At 39.5% G+C, this 22,699-nt stretch overlaps 2 protein-coding genes across 4 annotated transcripts in view; one reads left to right on the top strand and one right to left on the bottom strand.

The window, feature by feature from the left end:
- mettl15 (methyltransferase 15, mitochondrial 12S rRNA N4-cytidine) overlaps positions 1-15,483 on the bottom strand; it is an 83,089-nt gene extending 67,606 nt beyond the window's left edge. The window contains exons 1-2 of one of the 2 annotated variants that reach the window (XM_057331466.1): positions 15,376-15,483; positions 14,534-14,777 (exon numbers count right to left, since the gene is read on the bottom strand). In XM_057331466.1, the coding sequence (XP_057187449.1) occupies positions 14,534-14,770 (237 nt within the window). In that variant the 5' untranslated portion in view covers positions 14,771-14,777; positions 15,376-15,483. Of the gene's footprint in view, positions 1-14,533; positions 14,778-15,256 lie in introns of both variants that reach the window. The other variant, XM_057331456.1, reaches the window with a different exon arrangement.
- A 377-nt stretch (positions 15,484-15,860) lies between these two features.
- The window catches only part of kif18a (kinesin family member 18A), a 32,455-nt gene continuing 25,616 nt past the window's right edge, over positions 15,861-22,699 (top strand). For both annotated transcript variants that reach the window (XM_057335354.1, XM_057334630.1), the window contains exons 1-4: positions 15,861-15,984; positions 16,752-17,106; positions 22,187-22,344; positions 22,556-22,660. In XM_057335354.1, coding sequence (XP_057191337.1) covers positions 16,788-17,106; positions 22,187-22,344; positions 22,556-22,660 — 582 coding nt within the window. In that variant the 5' untranslated portion in view covers positions 15,861-15,984; positions 16,752-16,787. The remainder of the gene's footprint in view (positions 15,985-16,751; positions 17,107-22,186; positions 22,345-22,555; positions 22,661-22,699) is intronic.

Genomic DNA, 22,699 nt, shown 5'->3' with positions numbered 1-22,699 from the left:
AGTTTTCATGTGTCTTGTGATGCTGTCAGTCTTTCACATTGCTGTTTTTTTTGTTGAAATTCAACAGACACTGGACTGGAATGGCCGCAATACATCAAGAAAAGCTGCTTAAATGAAAATTTGGCTGTATATACGCACCATTAACAAAGGCTGTTCAATTTTATTTCTAAAGACTCTTTAGCAAAAATAAACTCTCAGAATAAATTATTTACAAAATAAAACCAAGATGAATTGCAGATTTGCTTCCATTTGTGTGGTTTGAAGGAAAAAGCGTGGTGCAATAAACACCTGCAACAAATAATCAGTTTTGATCTGAACAGGCTTTCGGGGAGGAGACTCTATGAAGTTACTATCTGGTTCCTTGTTCAAATTTATTAAGAATGAACTCACAGCCACTTACTTTTAAATACTTTGAATCAAAGGTTGTAATACTCTGATTAATCTCAGAGATGGTTTATTTGGTTGAAGGCTTTAAAGCTCTTTATAAAGGTTTTTGCTTTTAAATGCCTGTGCAGAAAATGAATGGGGAAAAGGGCCGGAGTTACCGCTAAATCAAGCTGTTCAACAGCAGGACAATTAAAAATATTGTTAATTAGTAAAATGAATAAATAACAAGCACGTGTGGGTGTGTGTAATCTGAATGGGAATGAATCTAATCAAAAGGATTAGTGACTGTTACAAAAAAGTTTAAATTAGAAAGATTTTACAGCCTTTTACATGTCATAAAGAAACCACAAATAACTTTTTATTCTCTAGTTCTTAAGAAAATCCTTATTTTCAAAGAAGTACCTTGCTGGGATTTCTGTAATAGCTGAAATACGATTCATCATGAGAGCAAATACCCAAAGGACTCCAGGCTTGATTCACCCGCTTCAGTTATACTCTCTCAGTCAGCCCCAAGTCCATCCCAGCTAACAATTTTTGGTTCCCAGAAAGGTATTTTTAATTACGCAAACAGAACATTAGCATCCGGTTCCCCTTATTTCCTGCTAAAACTAACGTTTTTCCATAAAGATACCCAAAAACAAACCATAAAAACCTTCTGGTTGCAAAAATAAAACCAGAAAAATAACCAAAAACAAACATTATAGGGAACATTCTGTGTTTGCTGGGATCCTCCTCAGCTTACCACCTGTGCAGGTAATTCAGAGTAAATTTCCACGGCCTCTGCTGGTAAGAGTCCATCATCCGCACCACCGGAGGAATTCCATTTCCTTACAAACTATTTCCTGACAACAAGCATGCGTAATACAAGTTCCTGTGCATCAAACTACAAAGCAGATAAAACAGCGACATCAATCTATACTCCAGAACTTTGCAATCTGCTAAATGTTTTTTCAGTGTTTGGGATAAATTCAGCAACAGAATGGGCAGAATATACTTGTTAAAGGCAAATGGAGGAACGCTGATGAATATTTCAGAACATGAGAGATCAACACTTCTGTGCATCCTTCCTATAGGATCAATATTCTTGAGTAAGTGCAAATAGAAAATGAGGCGTTTCTTTCTTGTCTTCTTTTTTCTCCTGGTGAGGTCAGTCAGGTGAAACCAAGCACTGTACAGGGTAATGCATACAGCCCACCTGACCCTTCCGCTTCTATCAGTGTCTCTTGACTGCTTCCATTTCAGGCAAAGCAGAAGAGGAGCCCACAGTAACTCAGACACCCCTCACTTATAATACATAACCAGTCTTTCACTGAAAAATGCATACACATGCCTACGCCTGGGTGTGTGTACGCTTGTCCGACTGTGTAATTGATATGTATCTACATGTAGTTAGAGGCTATACAAACAGCAGGGGCATGTAAGTGTTTCTAAGGCATGCACGTTTCACAGCGCAGGTGAGTTTTTTTAATCTTTTGTCAAAAAGATGTCCTGAACGGGAAATAATGTGCACTCTCAAAGAAGCAATATATCAATACAGAAAATTGTCATTTTCAAACCTGACATAACGAAGAAAAAATGATAGAGGAGAGTAAGGTAAGATGTGTCAGTGCCCTCAGCTTAATCTAGCAAACTGTGATTTCATTACTGTTGACAGCAGATATCCAATAATATAATTAGGAGCATGCATTTCACCTGTAAATATCATTTACACGTACATTTCCTGAACAAAAAAATCTTGAACTACTATTCCCAAATATGTCCATGTCACTTGTGATCATCAGAAACTCAGTTCTTACCTGATTTAGTAAAGTACCCTTATTATTATTATCATCACTACTTAGAAACATTCAATGATCCCTTTTAATTCATTGGTGTGAATTTCATTTGAATTTGCCGTACCACGTAGGAAGCTGAATTGGAAAAAATTTGAATACACAACAACATAACAACAAAGTTTGTCCACCCTGTTGCATAAAATGAATATTAATTTATAAAATATAATAAAAATACATCTAAACTAAATTCTAATTTATATCATGACAGACAACAGATTATTAACATTAAAAACATCCCCAAGCAAGCAATAGGCATCCGGTACATCCGGGTCGTGTCTTTTGTATGCGCTTTGTTACATTCAGAACCATTTATTCGAAATACATTCAAAATAACTACCAAAGATGAACATAATCAGTGTCAATCACATATACAGATAAGTTTCTTATTTTTTCTTCTTCTTACACATATTTAAAGTAACATTACAATAGAATAAAACAACAAAAATAAAAAACAACTAGCAAAGTTAGCTGATTAGCTAAAAAATCCATAGATATCGCTGTTAGTTCATACTGCTATTAACACTTTCTCTGACAAGCAGATATAACAAGACCTGTTTTCCGATTTAGTCATGTGACATTTGACCTATACCCTTTTGAGCTCAATAACATATGTTCATACACTTTCACTTGGCAGATTATAGCCCCAGTTCACAGTTCTACCCTCTAGGCATCTATATTTCACAGACATCCATAACCAACCAAAACACCTGCTTCACAACAGCAAAACAAAGTGCTATACATTACAATTCCTGTCACACATAAAAGCAAAACGGGCCCTCACAACTATTACAACCATCCATTTCAGAGTCAACTGACAATCACATGATACCTCAAAGCAGTGTCCGTGACACGAGCATCAACAAACAACTCTATACATTAAAACGGTCCACACAATTGAGTATGTCCGATTCCGAAGTATTCATCAGTCAAATGCATCAGGTGAAAGGTATCACTTTAATTAAATCAGAAACAGCTTTCAATTAGTTAGTCTAAGCCACAGCTGAGCAGGAAGGTTCTGTGTCAGGAAGCTGACTCATAAAGCACAACAACTTTTTTTTTCCCTCTTTCTCCTCGCCTTCCTTCAGGGAAAGAAGCATATCTACCGAATGAGATCCACCAGTGATTAGAAATCGATAGGGAGACAAGAACCAAAAAGAAAAAAGTATAGGTCATCTGAATTCTGGCCCCGGACGCAACCCATGGTGCCTATTGACACCTGGCTTCTCAGCGTGAGATCAATGGCGCTTAAAAATACAGAGGAGCAGGAAGAAGCTCGGCGAGCGTCATACTTCGACATTCTAGCTTTCGTAACTTGAGTGCAGGTTGACTCAGATTTGGTTTAGCGTTTGGGTTATGTAAAGCACTGTCTAAAACTAGCATTTTTTTCAAAGTTCAGCAGCTGAACATCACCTCCAAAGCTCATTCAGGCTAAAGCTTGACATTGAGTCTGGAGGAGAGAGGATAACGATCATAAACGGATTCTCCGAGCCGCCTTTCCAAAGAACGTAGATTAGTCAGACTGCATTGTGAAACTATATCCTGCGTTACCCCTAACCCCAAAAGCCCCTCTTCCGTCTCACAATAACAGCGCCTGCGTTGAACACCATTGTGACACTCGTATCCCGGTACGTCGCGGCCGGACTTCTGTATGGAAATCTGGTGCAATAAATTATGGAAAATCATAATTCAAATAATGGCGTGCCTGCGGTTTCTGAGCGTTCATGCAAACCCCAATCAAGGCCATGTTGCTGTGATGAGTCATCGCTCTATCCAGCCGTCCACGGGGCATACATCTGATTAGCAAGCCCACGCTCACCCGGTAGGCACAAATGTAAATATTGTAATAAAGCCCTCAGTAATAACTTAGCTCCCGTGTCTTGGAGAGGCATCACTTTATTTATTTTTCCCCACATTTCAGCAATATTGTTTGATGGAGACTGCATACTTAAATATCACTTATTAAAGCAAGGTTTCAGTTGTGGGTTTCCAGCTGCATTCTTCAACTTCAGGTTTTTTAATCTCCCACGAGAAGCTACTTACATCATTAGTGTAATTATCCTTCACATCATTTTTGGAGTTATTTACCATCAAAGAAGTGGGTGTTTTGCTTCACCTACAGAGCGACACGCTGCACTGTGACTAATACAGAACGCTATTTACACTTTTTTCCTTGAACCAAGAATGGAAACAAAAGAAAAAACGTGCAAATGATGCGCAAATTGCGATGCCTGTGTAAGCAATGAATCAGAACAATACATTTTCAGCTAACAGGAGGCATAAAAAATGACCAGCAGCCACATTGTCCCAAAGGGGGGTTCAACGGGTGTGTTGCCGTGGCTACGTAGAACGCTTGAGGGCCTCAGATGAGCTCCCAGAGGCTCTCCCCCTCTGTGCCAGCTTAGCCACCTGGTACAGCCCCAATACATTTGGCTAATGATGTCACGGACTCTCTTTCACGCCGCACCCCCACCACCACGGCACAATTGTCTATTCATGAGAGTAATGAGAAGTCAGGGAGAGTGAGAGACAGACAGAGCGAGACTTTGCTCATGGCCACTGATAACCCCAGACTAAACTTGCAACCTTACGAGGCTTGGGCTTAATATCTGGCCGTCAATCAGCTCTGCCATCCCTTGCCGGAGTGTTTAATTACAGAGATCAATTATTCACCAGCCTCGTCTTTCAGCAGGCCATGCTCCTCGAAAAATACTGCCACAGGCTGAGGGGAGGAAACAGCCGCTTGCCAGGACAGAGCGAATTATCCAAAGCACAACATCTCCACCAGGAGAATGCTGTCTGCACCTTACCTAAGCGCACGGACCATTTTGCCATGCATGACCAGTGCGAGTGTAACATTACATGAAAATTTATTGAGATCCATCCACAGCCCCGCTGCTGGCTCCTGTCAACGTGTTCATGTCACAGCTTGTTGATAAATACGGCTACGTCGTCATCACCAATTGTCGTCATGTGGTCTGTCGGCGTCGCCATTCTTTAATATTTTACGGCTGTGAGACGTGACTAGTAATGCTCGATGCCACCTGTTGCAATAAGAAAAAATACCTAAAACGCAACTCTGTGCTTTGTTAAATTCTGAGCTGTCGATGTTGGCGGCGTAAACAAATCAGGCGATGAGATATTAAGACAAGAGACAGCGGGACTTGATAGAGGACGAAAAGAGAGGTGTGGCCATGATCTCCATCTTGTCAAAGTGCTTCTTATCTCAAAACACCATTCTTTACTCAAATCTAGCAGCTCACTCATTCTCACTCGAAGACAACTGTTCAACTGACCCCAGATCAGCCCAAATGGTAACTTCAGCCATAACTAGAATCCTCCTCCGTTCTAGAGACTGACAGCTCATTAATCTCTCTTGGCTGCAATCCCTCCTCCCTAGCGACAGCGCCAGAGCAGAGGATTCCCCAGCGCCTGGCTGTGTCCATCCCCGCTGGTCCACCTGCCTGGATCAAACACTCACCACGGGGAGGGGACAAGGCAGTAAAGACCAGAAAGGGGGCGTTGTGGATTCCAACAGGCAATAAAACAGAACAAATCACTTCCTGTCAGGGTGTGTCTTTACTGAGTGGGTGTGCAAATGTGTGTAACCAGGCGCCAAGAGCAGGGCCACTAAATGAGACAGGACATGAATAAAGCAGTGGCTGGGTTCGATTGTCCGTGGGCAGGCTCCAGGGGAAAGCCAGCACAGAGGAATCTATCACAGGAGATTGGCTAGGTCGTGGGTGGACCTTCGCTGAGTAAAAAGGCCTTGTGGTGAGATCTGACACTGGGCCCACCAGATCTTAGTGCATAAATCAAACAGACAATAAAACATGCCTCTTCACAAAGAAGGAAAATTCCCACTGCTGTCTGTAAACAAGAAAGTCTTTCATTTTGTTTGTCTTGGTCATCTCTAGACTTTCTAAGGTCATTAAGTTATTCAGGGTTGAGAAGGATGAGGTTTAAAGCCAATGTAAAGGTGATGCATCTGTTACTTTGTTATCGTATACTTTGACGCTTTTGACGCTGATTGGTTTCCCACATTAATCAAAATATCTTCTTTTGTGTTCAATAGTTTCTATAGCTTTGGAACAACTTCAGGGTGAGTTAATGATGACAGAATTTTCATTTTGGGGTGAACTATCCCTTTAAGGCCACCTGCAAAGGTAAAAAACATACCAAGGCCATATTCTGCCTCCAATTCTGCTCAAGATTCAAAGTTATGCCATAAATGATCACGGTTAATGTGATTCATAACTAAATGATTTGTAATATCTAAACATTTATGCATTTGTCTTGAACAGTGGTGTAATGAAAAAAGGCAGAGAGACATGGCAACACATGTATATTGGACTTCTGGCCTTTTCAATTGGCTCTAACATCGTGAGAGACAGCAACAACATTATTACTGGAGGGTCACATCTGGTTCTGAGATTGGCCTGAAATGGCAAGGAATGAAAACGCTGAACCTGTGAACTTCCTCATATCAATCTGTTACACTCAGTTAAGCTCTATGTGCACTTTAAGATTGGGACAGAAAAGAGAAAGCAGAAAATTAAATGACGATAAAAATGAAATCAGTCGCGCTTCATTTTTCATTTAACTACCCCCACCTTCAACACAGACAGAGACGAAAAATCTCGTCTAATTCAATGAAACGTTTAAACCAATTTTCAGCAAATTTCCAAACATAAGGAAGCAAGGCGTGGATCGCTACCTGCTCAAATGGGTCATGCACAGTGCAGTGTAACACACAAAACGAAGAAGGGGTTGGAGGTCTGATATGGACAAGCATCTCGTCTATTCCCTTCAGACATGTCCCACTACCCCATCTCTTAGTCAACAGCTACTTTCATTCTCAAATGGCTTTCAAGTTACACCCCTGTAATCAAACTGTAGGATTCATACTGCTCATTATTCAATTAGCCAAATGCTACAAACGCAAGCTGATGGCTAAGATAATTAGGGTAAAATAGTTACCTGGCTGGCAAAGTGGATCTGCAGTTTAAGGTTAATAGAATATCCAATTGTACAATGTAATTTTTTAAAGGCTAATTCGGTGGCTAATGAGGCTGCTCTAGTATATGGGTGAGAGATAGGTGAAAAAGGCCAGAATGAGAGTGAACAGAGTGAATCAACAAAGAATTTTCGCTCTGTGTGTGCGCATGCGTGTATATTTCTGAAAGACACAAAACAAGTAAGATCTCTGATCGCCTGACTTAGCTCCCAAGTCCCTTTTCAAATATGCACTTTACATACATTTACATGCCAATATATTATTAAATTCTAAAGTAGACAGTGCAGTTCTCAAAGTCCAAATTTTGACTTGAAAATTACTCATTTTAAATAGTTTTATGCTGTACCATAGTTTAAAATGTATTCATAATGCTCCATGAGATGAGTAGTTAACACTCCTTACCCCCAATTCAGACCGCCAGCGGTGACAGGAAGTGGGAGTGTCTAGCGACATGACAAAGTTGAGATTTGCCAGAGCCATTGAGAGTGAGAGTCGTGTCAACTCCGTTGACTCCAATGTAAGTTTTTTCACAACAATGGCGGTTCATGGAGGCTCTCAATAGTTCCTGAAAGTTACTAGTAACGCATGTAGCTGCGGCTAAATAGGCCAACTGAGGTAAACTTTTAACACATTTAAAGACTTAAGTCATTTAATGAATGAAAAAATGAAAGAAATAAAGCATTTAAAGAAAAAACAACTTCCTGGAACTATCTTAAAGCTCCATGAATCACGTGACAATTTTGAACTTCCACTGGCGCAACTCTCTCTCTCTCTCAATGTCTCTGAGATTTGCTCAACTTTATGCAAATGATGAGCGACTTTCAGGAGCGACTACCAATAGAAGTAAAGCAGCGGAGCTCATGTCATTCGTCTCTCATCGGTTACTGCAGTTTGTTTATAAATGTTACTAGAGAAACCAAAGCTAGGAACGCCTTCTAACAGCCTCGTAGAGACTAGCGACAAGAACTTGTGGCCAAGAACTGTTTGGTTATAAGCATTCATCCAAATATCCTTCTCTGTGTTCATCAGAACAAAGAAATTAATACAGATTTGGAACAACTCGAGGGTGAGTAAATAATGATTTTGGGTGAATTGTCCCTTTAATAATAACATAATAATTTTTTATGTTTTTTTCAGGCACAGAGCTGGTTGGTTTGGATCAAGGTTAAGTGAAATGAACAAGAAAAATGTTTACAGAAAATTGGGCACTCACTGTTGGACTATGAGCATTTACTAACTCTATTACGCAATTTCCTTTTTTTTTCATGCTTGAAATTCACAAAATGTTTATCACAAAACTACAGATATGTTATTGCTCCGAGTGGTAAGCTAAATATGGTTTACCTTCCTTCAACTGTTTCAACAGTTCCCATGGCAATGGGGAACTTAGCGTGGGCCTCCACACATGTTGGTGACACCTGTAAGCAAAATGTAAAATGAAGCAAAGCAAGTGAAGAGTTTATTTCCAAAAAGAGATAACTCTGTTTTAAAAATAAATAAAAATCATGTTCTTTATTGTGCATTCCAATTAATATCAATCAAACTGCAGTTGGTTTGTTTTGCTTGAAGCCATAAATACTCAAAAAAAAAAAAATACATACAGCTAACTAACACAATAAAAACATGATAACATAATAAAAAACATGATTTTTGGAAATAAACTCCTCAAGAGTTCCTCAATATTTTGTATTGTGTGGTTGAGTAACAGTTGCGTCCTGTGAGCAAAGGGAAATAGAAAAAAATAAGGATGGTCTTATGAAACACTGTCAAAAGCATCAAGGATCAACTGTGTATCTTCACAGAGCATTAAAGGGCAATCCCACTTACGAGCAAATAGATGCACTGTCAGTGAAACCCCTACTTTACAGCTTCCGTGCCGGGGGGTGATGCGTGAAAGCCCTTCACCTGTACCGCTATCAATTCCTGGATAACTGCGTAGGAGGTGGCGGCCAGCTGAAAGCCTACATTTACCCACTTTGGTGTAATTGCAGCGTTTACTCTTTGATTGCCTAAGAGCTCCATTCAAACTCACTCCCACCTGGTTTGACGAGAGCTTCTGCAGTGGGGTTGATTGCTTTACAATGGCAGATCAAAATATTAGAGCGATCCCTCTGAGCAGTCACAGTAAGCGCTTGACTAACAGTTATTATTATGCTGTCTGTCAGCGTAATAATAAAGGAGGATAAATTGTTCAACGGGAAAAAAAAGAGCTGGTTCATGCTACGGTAATAATTAGCCTATCAATCTGCTGGTTGTTTTCTAGATTTTGATACAAAATTCTTCAAGCTATAAAACACATTTTTTCTTACTATAAGGCTCTCATGATGAAATTATTTCTGTAACACTTATTATATAAAATAAAATCAACATTGTATGGAATATAATTTCTCCACCTGTAAGTTTACTGTTTTGGCCAGCCTCTACATTTACAGTGTGTCATTGCTTTAGTACAGTGCTCGAATTGAAGGGGGGCTGGGGGGATCCGGGACCCCCATAAGAAGTAAAAAAACAGACTTAGGGGTTCCCTCAAATATTTTTATTTGAGTAAAAATTATAATGACAAATGTCATTAAATTCTTGCAATGGATATGGTAAATTTCGTGAATTAATTATTTGCAATAATTTATATTAAGTTTGTTTATGGGCTAGTTGTCATGTCTCTTTAAATTTTAAACAACCCGCCCCACGTCTAAAGACCACTGTAGGACATCGTTGACATGACTGCTTGATTGGCATCGCTCCGGTGAAGCTACCTTCAGCTAAAAAATGGAGAATAATAAACCTCCACTCGCAGTCGGTAAGAGGAAGCTTCTACTTTTTTGAGGGGTAATATATAATATATCCACTATATTTATCAACTCCATGTCGGGGCTTTTGTATTCCTTGCGTAAATTACACTGAACAAAATTATAAACGCAACACTTTTGTTTTTGCCCCCATTTTTCATGAGCTGAACTCAAAGATCTTAGACTTTTTCCATGTACACAAAAGGACTATTTCTCTCAAATATTGTTCACAAATCTGTCTAAATCTGTGTTAGTGAGCACTTTTCCTTTGCCGAGATAATCCATCCACCTCACAGGTGTGGCATATCAAGATGCTGATTAGACAGCATGATTATTGCACAGGTGTGCATTAGGCTGGCCACAATAAAAGGCCACTCTAAAATGTGCAGCTTTATCACACAGCACAATGCCACAGATGTCGCAAGTTTTGAGGGAGCGTGCAATTAGCATGCTGACTGCAGGAATGTCCACCAGAGCTGTTACCCGTGAATTGAATGTTCATTTCTCTACCATAAACCGTCTCCAAAGGCGTTTCAGAGAATTTGGCAGTACATCCAACCGGCCTCACAACCGTAGACCACGCATAACCACACCAGCCCAGGACCTCCACATCCAGCATCTTCACCTCCAAGATCGTCTGAGACCAGCCACCCGGACAGCTGCTGCAACAATCGGTTTGCATAATCCAAGAATTTCTGCACAAATTGTCAGAAACAGTCTCAGGGAAGCTCATCTGCATTCTCGTCGTACTCATCGGGGTCTCGACCTGACTGTAGTTCGTCGTCGTAACCAACTTGAGTGGGCAAATGCTCACATTCAATGGCGCCTGGCACTTTGGAGAGGTGGTCTCTTCACAGATGAATCCCGGTTTTCACTGTACAGGGCAGATGGCAGACAGCTTGTATGGCTCCGTGTGAATGAGCCATAACCCTAACCCTAAGCCAGCCATTGAAGAGGAGTAGACCAACATTCCACAGGCCACAATCAACAACCTGATCAACTCTATGCGAAGGAGCTGTGTTGCACTGCGTGAGGCAAATGGTGGTCACACCAGATACTGACTAGTTTCGGACCCCCGGACCTGCACATTTTAGAGTGGCCTTTTATTGTGGCCAGCCTAAGGCACAGCTGTGCAATAATCATGTTGTCTAATCAGCATCTTGATATGCCACAACTGTGAGGTGGATGGATTATCTCGGCAAAGAAAAGTGCTCACTAACACAGATTTAGACAGATTAGTGAACAATATTGGAGAGAAATAGGCCTTTTGTGTACATAGAAAAAGTCTTAGATTTTTGAGTTCAGCCCATGAAAAATGGGGGCAAAAACAAAAGTGTTGCGTTTATAATTTTGTTCAGTGTATTATTAGGCCAGGTTCTGGGGTGCTAGAGATCTTGATGAAGATGAGTGACAGCTTTTTAGTAATTATAAGGGAGTGCTCGTTGTGCGGTTTCTGTGCTATATACAATCCATTCAGAATTGTATAAAACTTGTTTTTCATGCTGCTAAGACCAACGGCCACATACACGCTGCAAAGTTTCGGGAATTACATCGGCATGCGGGATTCACTCTTGAAATAGCTATGATTGACATATTGATAGCCATAGTTACTTCCTGAATAAAGCAGACTTTTGGACTGAAATGGTTGAATAGTCTGCTGACTGACGACTCGCTCATAACAGTCCCTTGCCGCCACCTACTGGACGTAACTATGTTAACTGTACTGAAATCGTTGAAAAATCCCCACAACAATAACACACAGACTGACAGCCGGTCTTGTCACAATATATAGTTTTCAATATCTAATAAATTAGTTTCTTGCATTTAAACAAGTCTTTTGGAACAAACATTATTATCACAGTGTCAATCATCCAGTTGTTTTTAGGGAAAATAGTACATACTACATTGGTAAATAATGATAGAATTATTCTGTTGGACGTACACTACTGTTCAAAAGTCATTTCTGTTCACCAAGCCTGCATTGATCTGATCCAAAATACAGTAAAAGAAGCCTATTCTTTTATGTAAGCCCATTTGTGTAAATTGTATATTGCGAGACCCCCATAAGACTTGATTCAATTTGAGCACTGCTTTGGTATTTACAAACATAACGTTGCATACAACTTAATGAATGCTATTCAAATGCCCTCACCTGTTCCCTACAAATTACTGCAAATTAACGTCTAAAGCTCTTTGCCAACAAACTAAGCAGCACACATCTGTGACATACATACCCTACTGAAGCGCAGGCTGTGTCATTATTTCATATTCGATTATCCGCTTAAACACCGGCCTCTGGCACGCTCTCGCCGAACCAGTTGGCCCATGGGCAGATAGTGAAGTTAAGAGGTGCAAACCTTAGTCAGGAGTTGTGCGGTACTGTGGTGCCCCACATTCTGCCAACAGTGGTGCCATCACTGACTCAGTCACTGACCCGGAGCCCCCACCTGCATGAGCAAAGCTTTGAGCTGTAGGACCCAGCGATGCCATCTCAAGCTGCCCACTTGAGCAGAAGGCCCTTTGACTCACGCCCATCTGGCCTGTTAGAACCTTCAAGTACGCCAAGGTTTGTGAGCACACTGCTAACTTCCCTACCCTTCCCAAGAGGGGACAGTTAACAAATCGGGAGTCCTAAAAGTTTTGGTGATGAGCAACTTTTTTCTTGTCAAGACGGCATGTGGTTAACAGCGGCAATGACAAGTCAACATTCCGCCTCCAGGTTTTCCCACATACACACACAAATACACAAACACAGAAGTTCAATGTTGCACCCTGTGTAGGAGTTCTAAAAGATACACGTTATGGTCTGCGTTAATTCTTTCCATTGAAACGTGCCACAAATCGTGTGATTTGTTTCTTTCGAGATACTCTCATAGTCATTCAATACAATAATTTTGTACAAGCTAACATATGACAACTGGAGTAATAGATATACTTAAACTCAAACAGGAGTAATAGATATACTTAAACTTAAACATAAGTTAAACTCAACAAGAATTCCTGTTAGCAACCTACTTTTGTAATGTGATGTATTTCACAATAAACAGGTAAGCACACTCCCACCAGCGGACAGAGCGCGTGTGGGAAAATATGTAGCGTCAACCACCTGAAATTTAGATAAAAATATTGGCATTTTTAAACGATTAAACGCTCCCAGGGTGGTGAAAATGGCAACATTCGCTCTCCTGCTCCGAGTCTAAGTACAGAAAAAACGCATTCCCTGCCCCTGACAAGCAACAGTCCAGTTACCACCGGATGATAGGTTTTCACCCAGCTTATCCTTCGTTCCACCCGGGCCGCGAGACATAACAAACCATTAAAAACACTAGACTATTTCTGTCTAAATAGAGCAGCACGTCTACATAAAAGAGCTGCACACATCACGCGCACTCAGGGAAAGTTAAGTTGATTATTTTGCCGCTATATCTTCGAATATCTTTATTTAGCGCCAAACGCGCTTCATTTGAACCCTTTCCCCTCCGCGAGCGCTGCTTCTCCCGCCAAAGACGCGTCGCATATAAAGACTTGCAGACACCAAGGCCAAGTAAATAAATGGACACTTTTACTGTAACGCTTAAGTAAACAAAAATGTTTTTAGCTGTCAGTCAGTTTACTGTTTGTGACAGATTATAAACCATTAACGTCTTGTATCTACATTTAGCATTAATGATATTAAAAGGATTAAAAATCAGCATGTTAAGAGCATTTCATAATGGATCATGTTTTAATCAGAAAGATTATTTAGAATCAGTAGTACGAATAGCATGGAAAGGCTACTTGTTAGTAATTTTGTAAGTACTTCTCATGATAAATTCATTTCAGTTGTTACATTTGTTGTCAATAGTTTTTTAAATATTCACATAGACTACTAGGACTTCACTTCAGCACCATAGCCTACAACACATTTTATCAGTTACCAGGCCTTACTGTGGCTAACAGAATATAAAATTGGCCTGATAAAACATTAGATTGATTGATTAAATATTATTTATTAAAAAAAGCATTGTCCGGACCTCCGCCGCAAAAAAATAGAGACCACATCCCCCCTAAAGCCATAAACCTAGGGGAAACACTGAAGGTATTCATCAAAAGGAGTCATCAAAAGAGGTCATCACAAACCAGAATGTCAGGCCTAATGCTCAAATAGCTATTTGGATTTAGTCGAAATGATATAATATAAGAAAACTGTAATGTAGATGAAGGAACTTATAAAACTTAGTACTGTTAATTATGATTTTATAATTTATTTTTCCATACGTTTTCATATAAATGTGGTATAGATAAGATTTACAACCAGAAACCAGGTAAAGTAAGGTTTTTGTGCATAGAACATCAATTCATATCAATTAAAATCATCAGCAATAGGTCACACATGTTAAACCAACAACTTAGATGTAACAAGTCAGACTGTCTGATGCAAACAATGTGAATGTCAATCTACAAAATGCAGTTGAAGACATTTAATGATCACTGTAATATATAACACATTGAAAGCTTGATGAATGACTTACCTGCCCTGGTTGGGTGTCCAAACAATGCAGCACCTCTTTGAGCATAACCGGTGTGTGAAGGACTTTCTCACTTTGAGTTGGTATTCTGAGTTCAGAATCAAGGCTTTGAGGCACTGCGCCAGTATAGGGTCTCCAAGACTGCCACAACTTCCTCCAACCTTTTCTGAGCATTCTGGAGCTTGAGTCAGGATCAGCAGCTTTCCATCGCCCCAAAATCAGTCTACAGGATGCCAACATGAAACCACTACAAAATAGAGGCATTCGGATTTTTGAAAGCTTTACAAACATGTATGTAAACAATATGTAAACAAGCTTTAAAACCCAAGAGATAACATTTTTTAGATGTGGCATCTGTTTTTGAAAAAGGTTTATTTGAAACCTGAGATATTGTACACAATTTATTAAAGTTAGTACGTCCGTACAAAAATAATAAAAATAATTACAATAAAAATGTTTTGCTTTTTATCGTTTTGTGTCATGTTATGGCGTTTACGTCACTTCAAGTCAAGTAGAAATGTCATTCCAAAATAATGCAAGACAGTGCAGAACTTTAACATGCCGTTAGTTGATTGGTTCAGGGCTGTGAGAAAGGTGTTGTTTAAAACAGTAAAAAAAAAACAGGAGAAAACAAGATTCATACAATGTGCATGTATTTGCTCTCATGCCTATTACCACGTGATGTATTTAAAAGCATGGGTACCATGGTCAGTACACTACACATACCGATTCAATGTAGAATAGATGCCCAATGAGAAGACGCCGGTTCGGAAACATACACCACGATAACTTACAATGCAGAGAGATTAAACAATGTAGCAGGTTACGAGTGAATGAGTAATTACCATTCTCATAATAAACCAGGCATCTGTTCCACCATTAAATGATGCGACGGCTTTATATTAACGTAGCAGTAAAAGCAAATCACGAGTGCAGCAGTGAGAACCCCCCGGAAGAAATACCAACTGACCATTTTGAGTTCCTCCTATCACACAGCAAGTGTCAAACGCTGTTTCTGTTAGAAACACCAACTGGCAAATTAGTTAATTTTATATAACAATAATTTACATATGTAGACTTTGATTAATGCGGAATTTCAATTATTTTCTGACATGGTCGGTCACTTCCATATAACGAACGCTAATAACAACCACTTTCACTAGATATAAAGATATTTGATTGAGAAATTATATGCTTAAAATATGCACGAATGTCATGCTTTCCACCGTGAATTAAACTCTACCATCGTTATTCAACATCACGTCTTACGTCACTGGACGTACACACGCGCTCGTCCAATCAGCTGCGGGGACGCAACAGCAGCTTGTGTTTGAAATCTACGCGCTTTGAGTTTTGGTTTTGCTTAATATCAGGTCCAACACAGGGTTTGGAAATCAATTTGACCTCAGTACGGTTGTTAAATCATTCGTCGTGGATGCATGTTGTATCAAATGGTATGTGAACGATACGTATTTTAAAGCGTTAACCTAAGCTTTTTTGATTGAAGTAAAAGAGATGGGCAGTTAGCTTATGCTCTTAGCTTAACGCTGCCAAATGCTAAATTACTAACACTGGTTAAACTTTTAAAGTAATGAACATATATCAGCGGAGCCTTACAAGTTGAGGGGATTGTTTATATTGTAGAGTGCTTTGAATATACATTGTGCTAAAATGCAACAAAAACAAATTATCACCGGTTTAGCATGCAGGTTTTGGTCGTGTCTTGCAATGAAAGCATTATATGTACAATCTATAGTAAAGTGTGTTGACTATTGTATGACCATTTGATGAACCCTCCATGAACTAGTGCTTATCAGACAATGCTAATAAGTCAAATAAACGAATCCTTTATTCGTTTTGTCAGTATGGACTGTATGCATTAAAGATACTATTAAATTCAATACAGCAGCCACAACAAAGGTGCTGTGTAGGGACTGTAAAATAAACAAACTATTTGTCATAATTAGAAGTCGCTTATTTTGTTTTTGTTATAAAACACTCATTGTTTTTATTACACTTAAACCTATGCATATTTTTCTATTTCATTTGTATTAGTCAAGTAGCTCTCTTCTATGTTTGCAGCATTTTCACCAAGCCTTCATACTCAGAAACAAATGTAATGTAATGTAAGTCGCTTTGGATAAAATGCATAAATGTAATTGTAGTCTGAGATCATTGTTGATTGACATCACTGTTGTTTATTTTCTCTTATGTTCTCCAGGTAAACAAACATAAGGTTGCAAAATAAAACGGGACAATGCCAGACGTGGAGGTGTGCAGCCACGTGAAAGTGGTGGTCCGGGTCCGTCCTTTGAATGACAAGGAAAAGAGTGGCAATTACAGAAACTCAGTCCATGTTGTTGACAACCACATGCTTATCTTTGATCCCAAAGAGGAGCAAGTGACATTTTTCCGGGGGCAGAGGGTAGGCAACAGGGATGTGCGGAAGAGAACCAATAAAGACCTCAAGTTTGTGTTTGACAGCGTCTTTAGAGAAGACTCTTCACAGATGGAGGTTTTTGAGAACACCACCAAATCAATAGTGGATGGTGTCCTAAACGGCTACAACTGCACTGGTGAGGCAATGCTTTTCTCCTTATTCAATCATTTTGTGACATTTAAATCATTTGACTAACTAATAGCAATTGATTATGATGTAACTTTTGGGTTTATATTGATGATATTGTATAACAATTCAAATATTTCATGATGAAAAGCAAAGTCTAACATTTTTAAAATGAAGAATTAAAAAACAGTGCACCCTGTGTGTACAACAATTAGATTCACACATTTTGTTCTTATTAATACTTAAAACTTGGCATTTTCATTATTCAAATAATGCGTAAGTTCACTTATGTTTACTATGCTATGGACAGGTGCTGGTCATATAATTAGAATATCATCAAAAAGTTGATTTATTTCACTAATTCCATTCAAAAAGTGAAACTTGTATATTATATTCATTCATTACACACAGACTGATATATTTCAAATGTTTATTTCTTTTAATTTGATGATTATAACTGACAACTAATGAAAATCCCAAATTCAGTATCTCAGAAAATTAGAATATTACTTAAGACCAATACAAAGAAAGGATTTTTAGAAATCTTGGCCAACTGAAAAGTATGAACATGAAGAGTATGAACATGTACAGCACTCAATACTTAGTTGGGGCTCCTTTTGCCTGAATTACTGCAGCAATGCGGCGTGGCATGGAGTCGATCAGTCTGTGGCACTGCTCAGGTGTTATGAGAGCCCAGGTTGCTCTGATAGTGGCCTTCAGCTCTTCTGCATTGTTGGGTCTGGCATATCGCATCTTCCTCTTCACAATACCCCATAGATTTTCTATGGGGTTAAGGTCAGGCGAGTTTGCTGGCCAATTAAGAACAGGGATACCATGGTCCTTAAACCAGGTACTGGTAGCTTTGGCACTGTGTGCAGGTGCCAAGTCCTGTTGGAAAATGAAATCTGCATCTCCATAAAGTTGGTCAGCAGCAGGAAGCATCAGAAGCGTCTCGCCTGGGCTAAAGACAAAAAGGACTGGACTGCTGCTGAGTGGTCCAAAGTTATGTTCTCTGATGAAAGTAAATTTTGCATTTCCTTTGGAAATCAGGGTCCCAGAGTCTGGAGGAAGAGAGGAGAGGCACAGAATCCACGTTGCTTGAGGTCCAGTGTAAAGTTTCCACAGTCAGTGATGGTTTGGGCAGGGCTCTAGACTAACTTTTTGCACTGGTGCGCCTAACTTTTTTTCTTAGGTGCACCAGCACAAAAGTTAGGTGCACCCAAATTTTCGACCGATCGCATTTAACACCGCAGTTTTACAAGTTCACTTTTTTTTATAAATCGCTGTCCATATAGGCAATATTGACTTGTAAATGATTAACTAACAATCTGGTCAACATAAAGTTCTTTATTTGAAGCACAATTCTACAAGAAAGCAGGGCTCTAGACTAACACTTGAGAGAGGTGGCACTGGTGCTACCAAGTTATTCAGTTGGTGGCACCAGCCCTTAATTTGATAGCACCAGAGTCGTGGGGTGAGGTAAGAAAAAAGAATCACTAAAACTTCATTAAAATGTGTTTAATACATTAATAAATCAATTAGAAATTAATACAAATCATTGTTTATGATTGAATTATTTTTATTGTATATGTAAACTCTCTTTCAACACTTTACCATATTTAAAGCACATCTTTCTTAAAGCTACTTTCTTCCTTTATTTGTTGTGAACGACTCCTATAAGAGAACACAATTCCTTTAATATCAGTGAGTGTTTTTGGGCCCGTCCGTTGTTGTTTGATGAACATTATAAACAGAGATCTTTATTATGCTGCTGCCCCTTTAAGAGCTCGCGCAATATACTGGAACAGTGTTTTGTTTCCAAACTGTTTGGTCACGAAACAAACTGAATACCTTTACAAGGTTTCTTGTTAATATGGGAATTTTTAGGTTATTTTGTGTTAATATGTCCGTTTCAGAGTAAGAAGGCGTGAAAGAGAACTCCGTTTATGTATTTTGTGCTCTGACAAGTGTTAATTTCGTTAACGAAAACTATGACGAAAAGTATTCGTTAACGACATGTTTTCACTGACGAAAACGAGACGATAACTAAATAAAAATGAATGCATTGATAACGAAAACTGTAATAAAAATATACTGACATTTTCGTCAACTAATAAAAACGAGACGAAAATATTCTTGTCCCACCTGGCGGACATCAGTTTGCGCGCATGTGCTGCTTATCTCATATAAACGGCAGAGAGAAGTCTCTGGGAGAAGGGGAAGCACAACATGTATTCTGTGTCTCCACGCGGTTTACAAAGCGTCTATTTTCCTTTCACACGAGATGCGGTAAACGCGCTGAGTAGCCAAAAGAAACCAGCGCTGTCCTCTACTGATTATAGAAGTGATGAAGTGAGTCAAACTGTACATTCCAACCAAATATGTAACATGTTTGCATGACTAAAGAAATGTAATACAATTTATATAATATGTCTTTTTGAAAGCTATTCTCATTCATTGCTGTATCAAGCAAAGACAGTGCAGCTCTTTCTTCAAAGAGGCATGCCATGAGCCAATAGCCTTTGAGTGTGAGCCGTGTCAGAGCGTTTCATTGGTTGAATGAACTGAATGAACACGCCTACTTAACGAGTCATTTGAGTCAAATGGGATTGAACTGAACTGGACATGTCGTTCATGGTCTAATACTCTGCGTTCCAACAATGCATATCTAGTTACTGGAATTTTCTGAAAAATAAAGGTAATGACCTGGTTTAATTTACAGGTGAAGTAAATTATGTCAAAACAGTTGAATCTTTGTATGGAACATTTTATTACACCAAGTAAATGATTTAAACCATTTAGATTTTAGTAGACTAAATATAATGTATATTTATTCGACTAAAATGTTTTTCATATTTCGTCGACTAAAACTAAAATGATGGGGTTGACTAAAATGTGACTAAAACTAAATTGCATTTTCGTCAAAAGACTATGACTAAAACTAAATCAAAATTTGCTGTCAAATTTAACGACTGGCTCGACTCTCTGCGCAGCGGCATATCTCAAACAACCCGCAAGACCTGAAGGCTTTTAGTGATTATTCTTCATGAAAGCTGCATTGATACACGTTTGGCTTCTATCAATAGCGACTCACAAATAAATAGTATTTAGCGTGATGTATAACGTTTTGTATGCTTTGCAGTATTGTTAGAGATCTTTATACAATAGTTCAGTGCTTAAAGTTTAAACACGTGTTTCCTGCATTAGCTTCACATGCATACAATACTTGCAACACATTTCGTTATCTTTGCTGTTTTGTACCTTAGCAGGGGAAATTCTTGTATTCTGCATATTTATTTAAGTTGCAAGATTGAGCGCTTCACTCGTCTGCTCTTTCGGTCCTTCGCCTCTTACCCGTAACCCGCGAATTACGTCTTTGGGGGCGGGGCACTGATAGATAAGTGAATGGTTGAAGGAGGGGAGACGAAAATGAGTGACTGAATGCGCAGCATTCTGCGCATTAAATTTATAATACGCAAAAATTATATATTGATCAGTTTGACAGTCGCACCTGTGCGACCATTAAGAAAAACTTGTCGCACTGGCAGGAAAATTTGTCGCAAAATGAGACCATTTAGTCGCAGTCTAGCGTGTCAGAGCATTGGTTATGATTTTCGGACGGATCAGGCCTTAACTTAACATTCTTAACGAAAAAGTTGTCAATCGTTCTTTTCATCTTCTCTCATCATCCGCGGCTACATCCACTCTGTTTATCTGACGGGCCTAGGCTACTCACCTCTCTGTCCGACTGCAGCACAGCATTTTCACACGTACACACATGTACAGGAATATCTGGACCACGGCCAATCAGAGGGGGGTCCACCCTTCACTATCTCTGATTGGTTTAGACCACGATATGGGCCTAATGTGTCTGCTGTTGAACCACAGGGAGACTTTCGCAGAGACTTTTTTTCCCTCGAACTGCTGGTCGCACCGGTGCGACCTCAGATTTTTTTTAGTCGCACCATTGAGAAATTAGGTCGCATGTGCGACCAAATTGGTCGCACTCTAGAGCCCTGGTTTGGGGTGCCATGTCATCTGCTGGTGTTGGTCCACTGTGTTTTCTGAGGTCCAAGGTCAACGCAGCCGTATACCAGGAAGTTTTAGAGCACTTCATGCTTCCTGCTGCTGACCAACTTTATGGAGATGCAGATTTCATTTTCCAACAGGACTTGGCACCTGCACACAGTGCCAAAGCTACCAGTACCTGGTTTAACGACCATGGTATCCCTGTTCTTAATTGGCCAGCAAACTTACCTGACCTTAACCCCATAGAAAATCGATGGGGTATTGTGAAGAGGAAGATGCGATATGCCAGACCCAACAATGCAGAAGAGCTGAAGGCCACTATCAGAGCAACCTGGGCTCTCATAACAACTGAGCAGTGCCACAGACTGATCGACTCCATGCCACGCCACATTGCTGCAGTAATTCAGGCAAAAGGAGCCCCAACTAAGTATTGAGTGCTGTACATGCTCATACTTTTCATGTTCATACTTTTCAGTTGGCCAAGATATATAATAATTTATAAGTAATATTCTAATTTTCTGAGATAGTGAATTTGGGATTTTCATTAGTTGTCAGTTATAATCACCAATTAAAAGAAATAAACATTTGAAATATATCAGTCTGTGTGTAATGAATGAATATAATATACAAGTTTCACTTTTTGAATGGAATTAGTGAAATAAATCAACTTTTTGATGATATTCTAATTATATGACCAGCACCTGTATGTGGTTAGGATATGGACTTGCTAAAACTCAGCTAATTCTGGTCTTTGATGTTGTGTTTTTTGGACATAGACAAGCATAAATACTGTCATTTATAGATGTTCTCTTTCTGGGCAATTTAAAGGGCTTTGTGATTTGCCCGGTTGAAGTGCTGTTGGTTCAAGTAGCTCTATTCTATGTTTGCAGCTTCTTCAAGCATTTAAGCTATGGCTCCAAACTGAAAACATGGAGAGGAATGCAATTTATTTGATACTTCTCAAGAGTTCAGACTGTTTTTAAGTCTGAGATTATTGTTGTCATGACAGGAGAAGAGCTGCTCGAACTTACGCCTTGAATTTCTCTCTTGTGCTTGGCCAGTGTTTGCCTATGGAGCTACAGGAGCGGGAAAAACGCATACAATGTTGGGCACGTGTGATACCCCAGGAGTGATGTTTCTCACCATGAAGGAACTGTTTGCACGTATGGACCTGATCAAGGAAGACAAAGTTTTCGATATAGCCTTTTCTTATCTTGAGGTGAGGTTTTCCACAGATTTGAAACAGCATTGTGCATTTATTCACAAAGTAATTGACTGAATTTCCTTCAGTCCGTTTCTAACCAGTATGATTACATTAAGAGTTTGGTGTGTAGCTTGAATTAGCTCTGCGTTATTACACATGAAGCAGTATGAGAAGTCAGGTCTTTCGTGCTCTGAGCAGCTGGGTTTCCGCATTTTCGCTCGAACAGGTTTATAATGAGCAGATTCGGGATTTGTTAACTAACTCCGGCCCGTTAGCAGTGAGAGAGGATGGTTCCAATGGAGTTGTGGTTCAAGGACTCACCCTGCACCAGGTAAGGTGGCGTTACATGTGTTATTTCAGCTTGCGTGAT

The sequence above is a fragment of the Triplophysa rosa genome, linkage group LG1 (assembly GCF_024868665.1).
Source record: "Triplophysa rosa linkage group LG1, Trosa_1v2, whole genome shotgun sequence".
NCBI classification, from domain to species: domain Eukaryota; kingdom Metazoa; phylum Chordata; class Actinopteri; order Cypriniformes; family Nemacheilidae; genus Triplophysa; species Triplophysa rosa.
The sequence above is the reverse complement of the archived record's forward strand: the minus strand, read 5'-3'. Positions and strand labels throughout refer to the sequence as shown.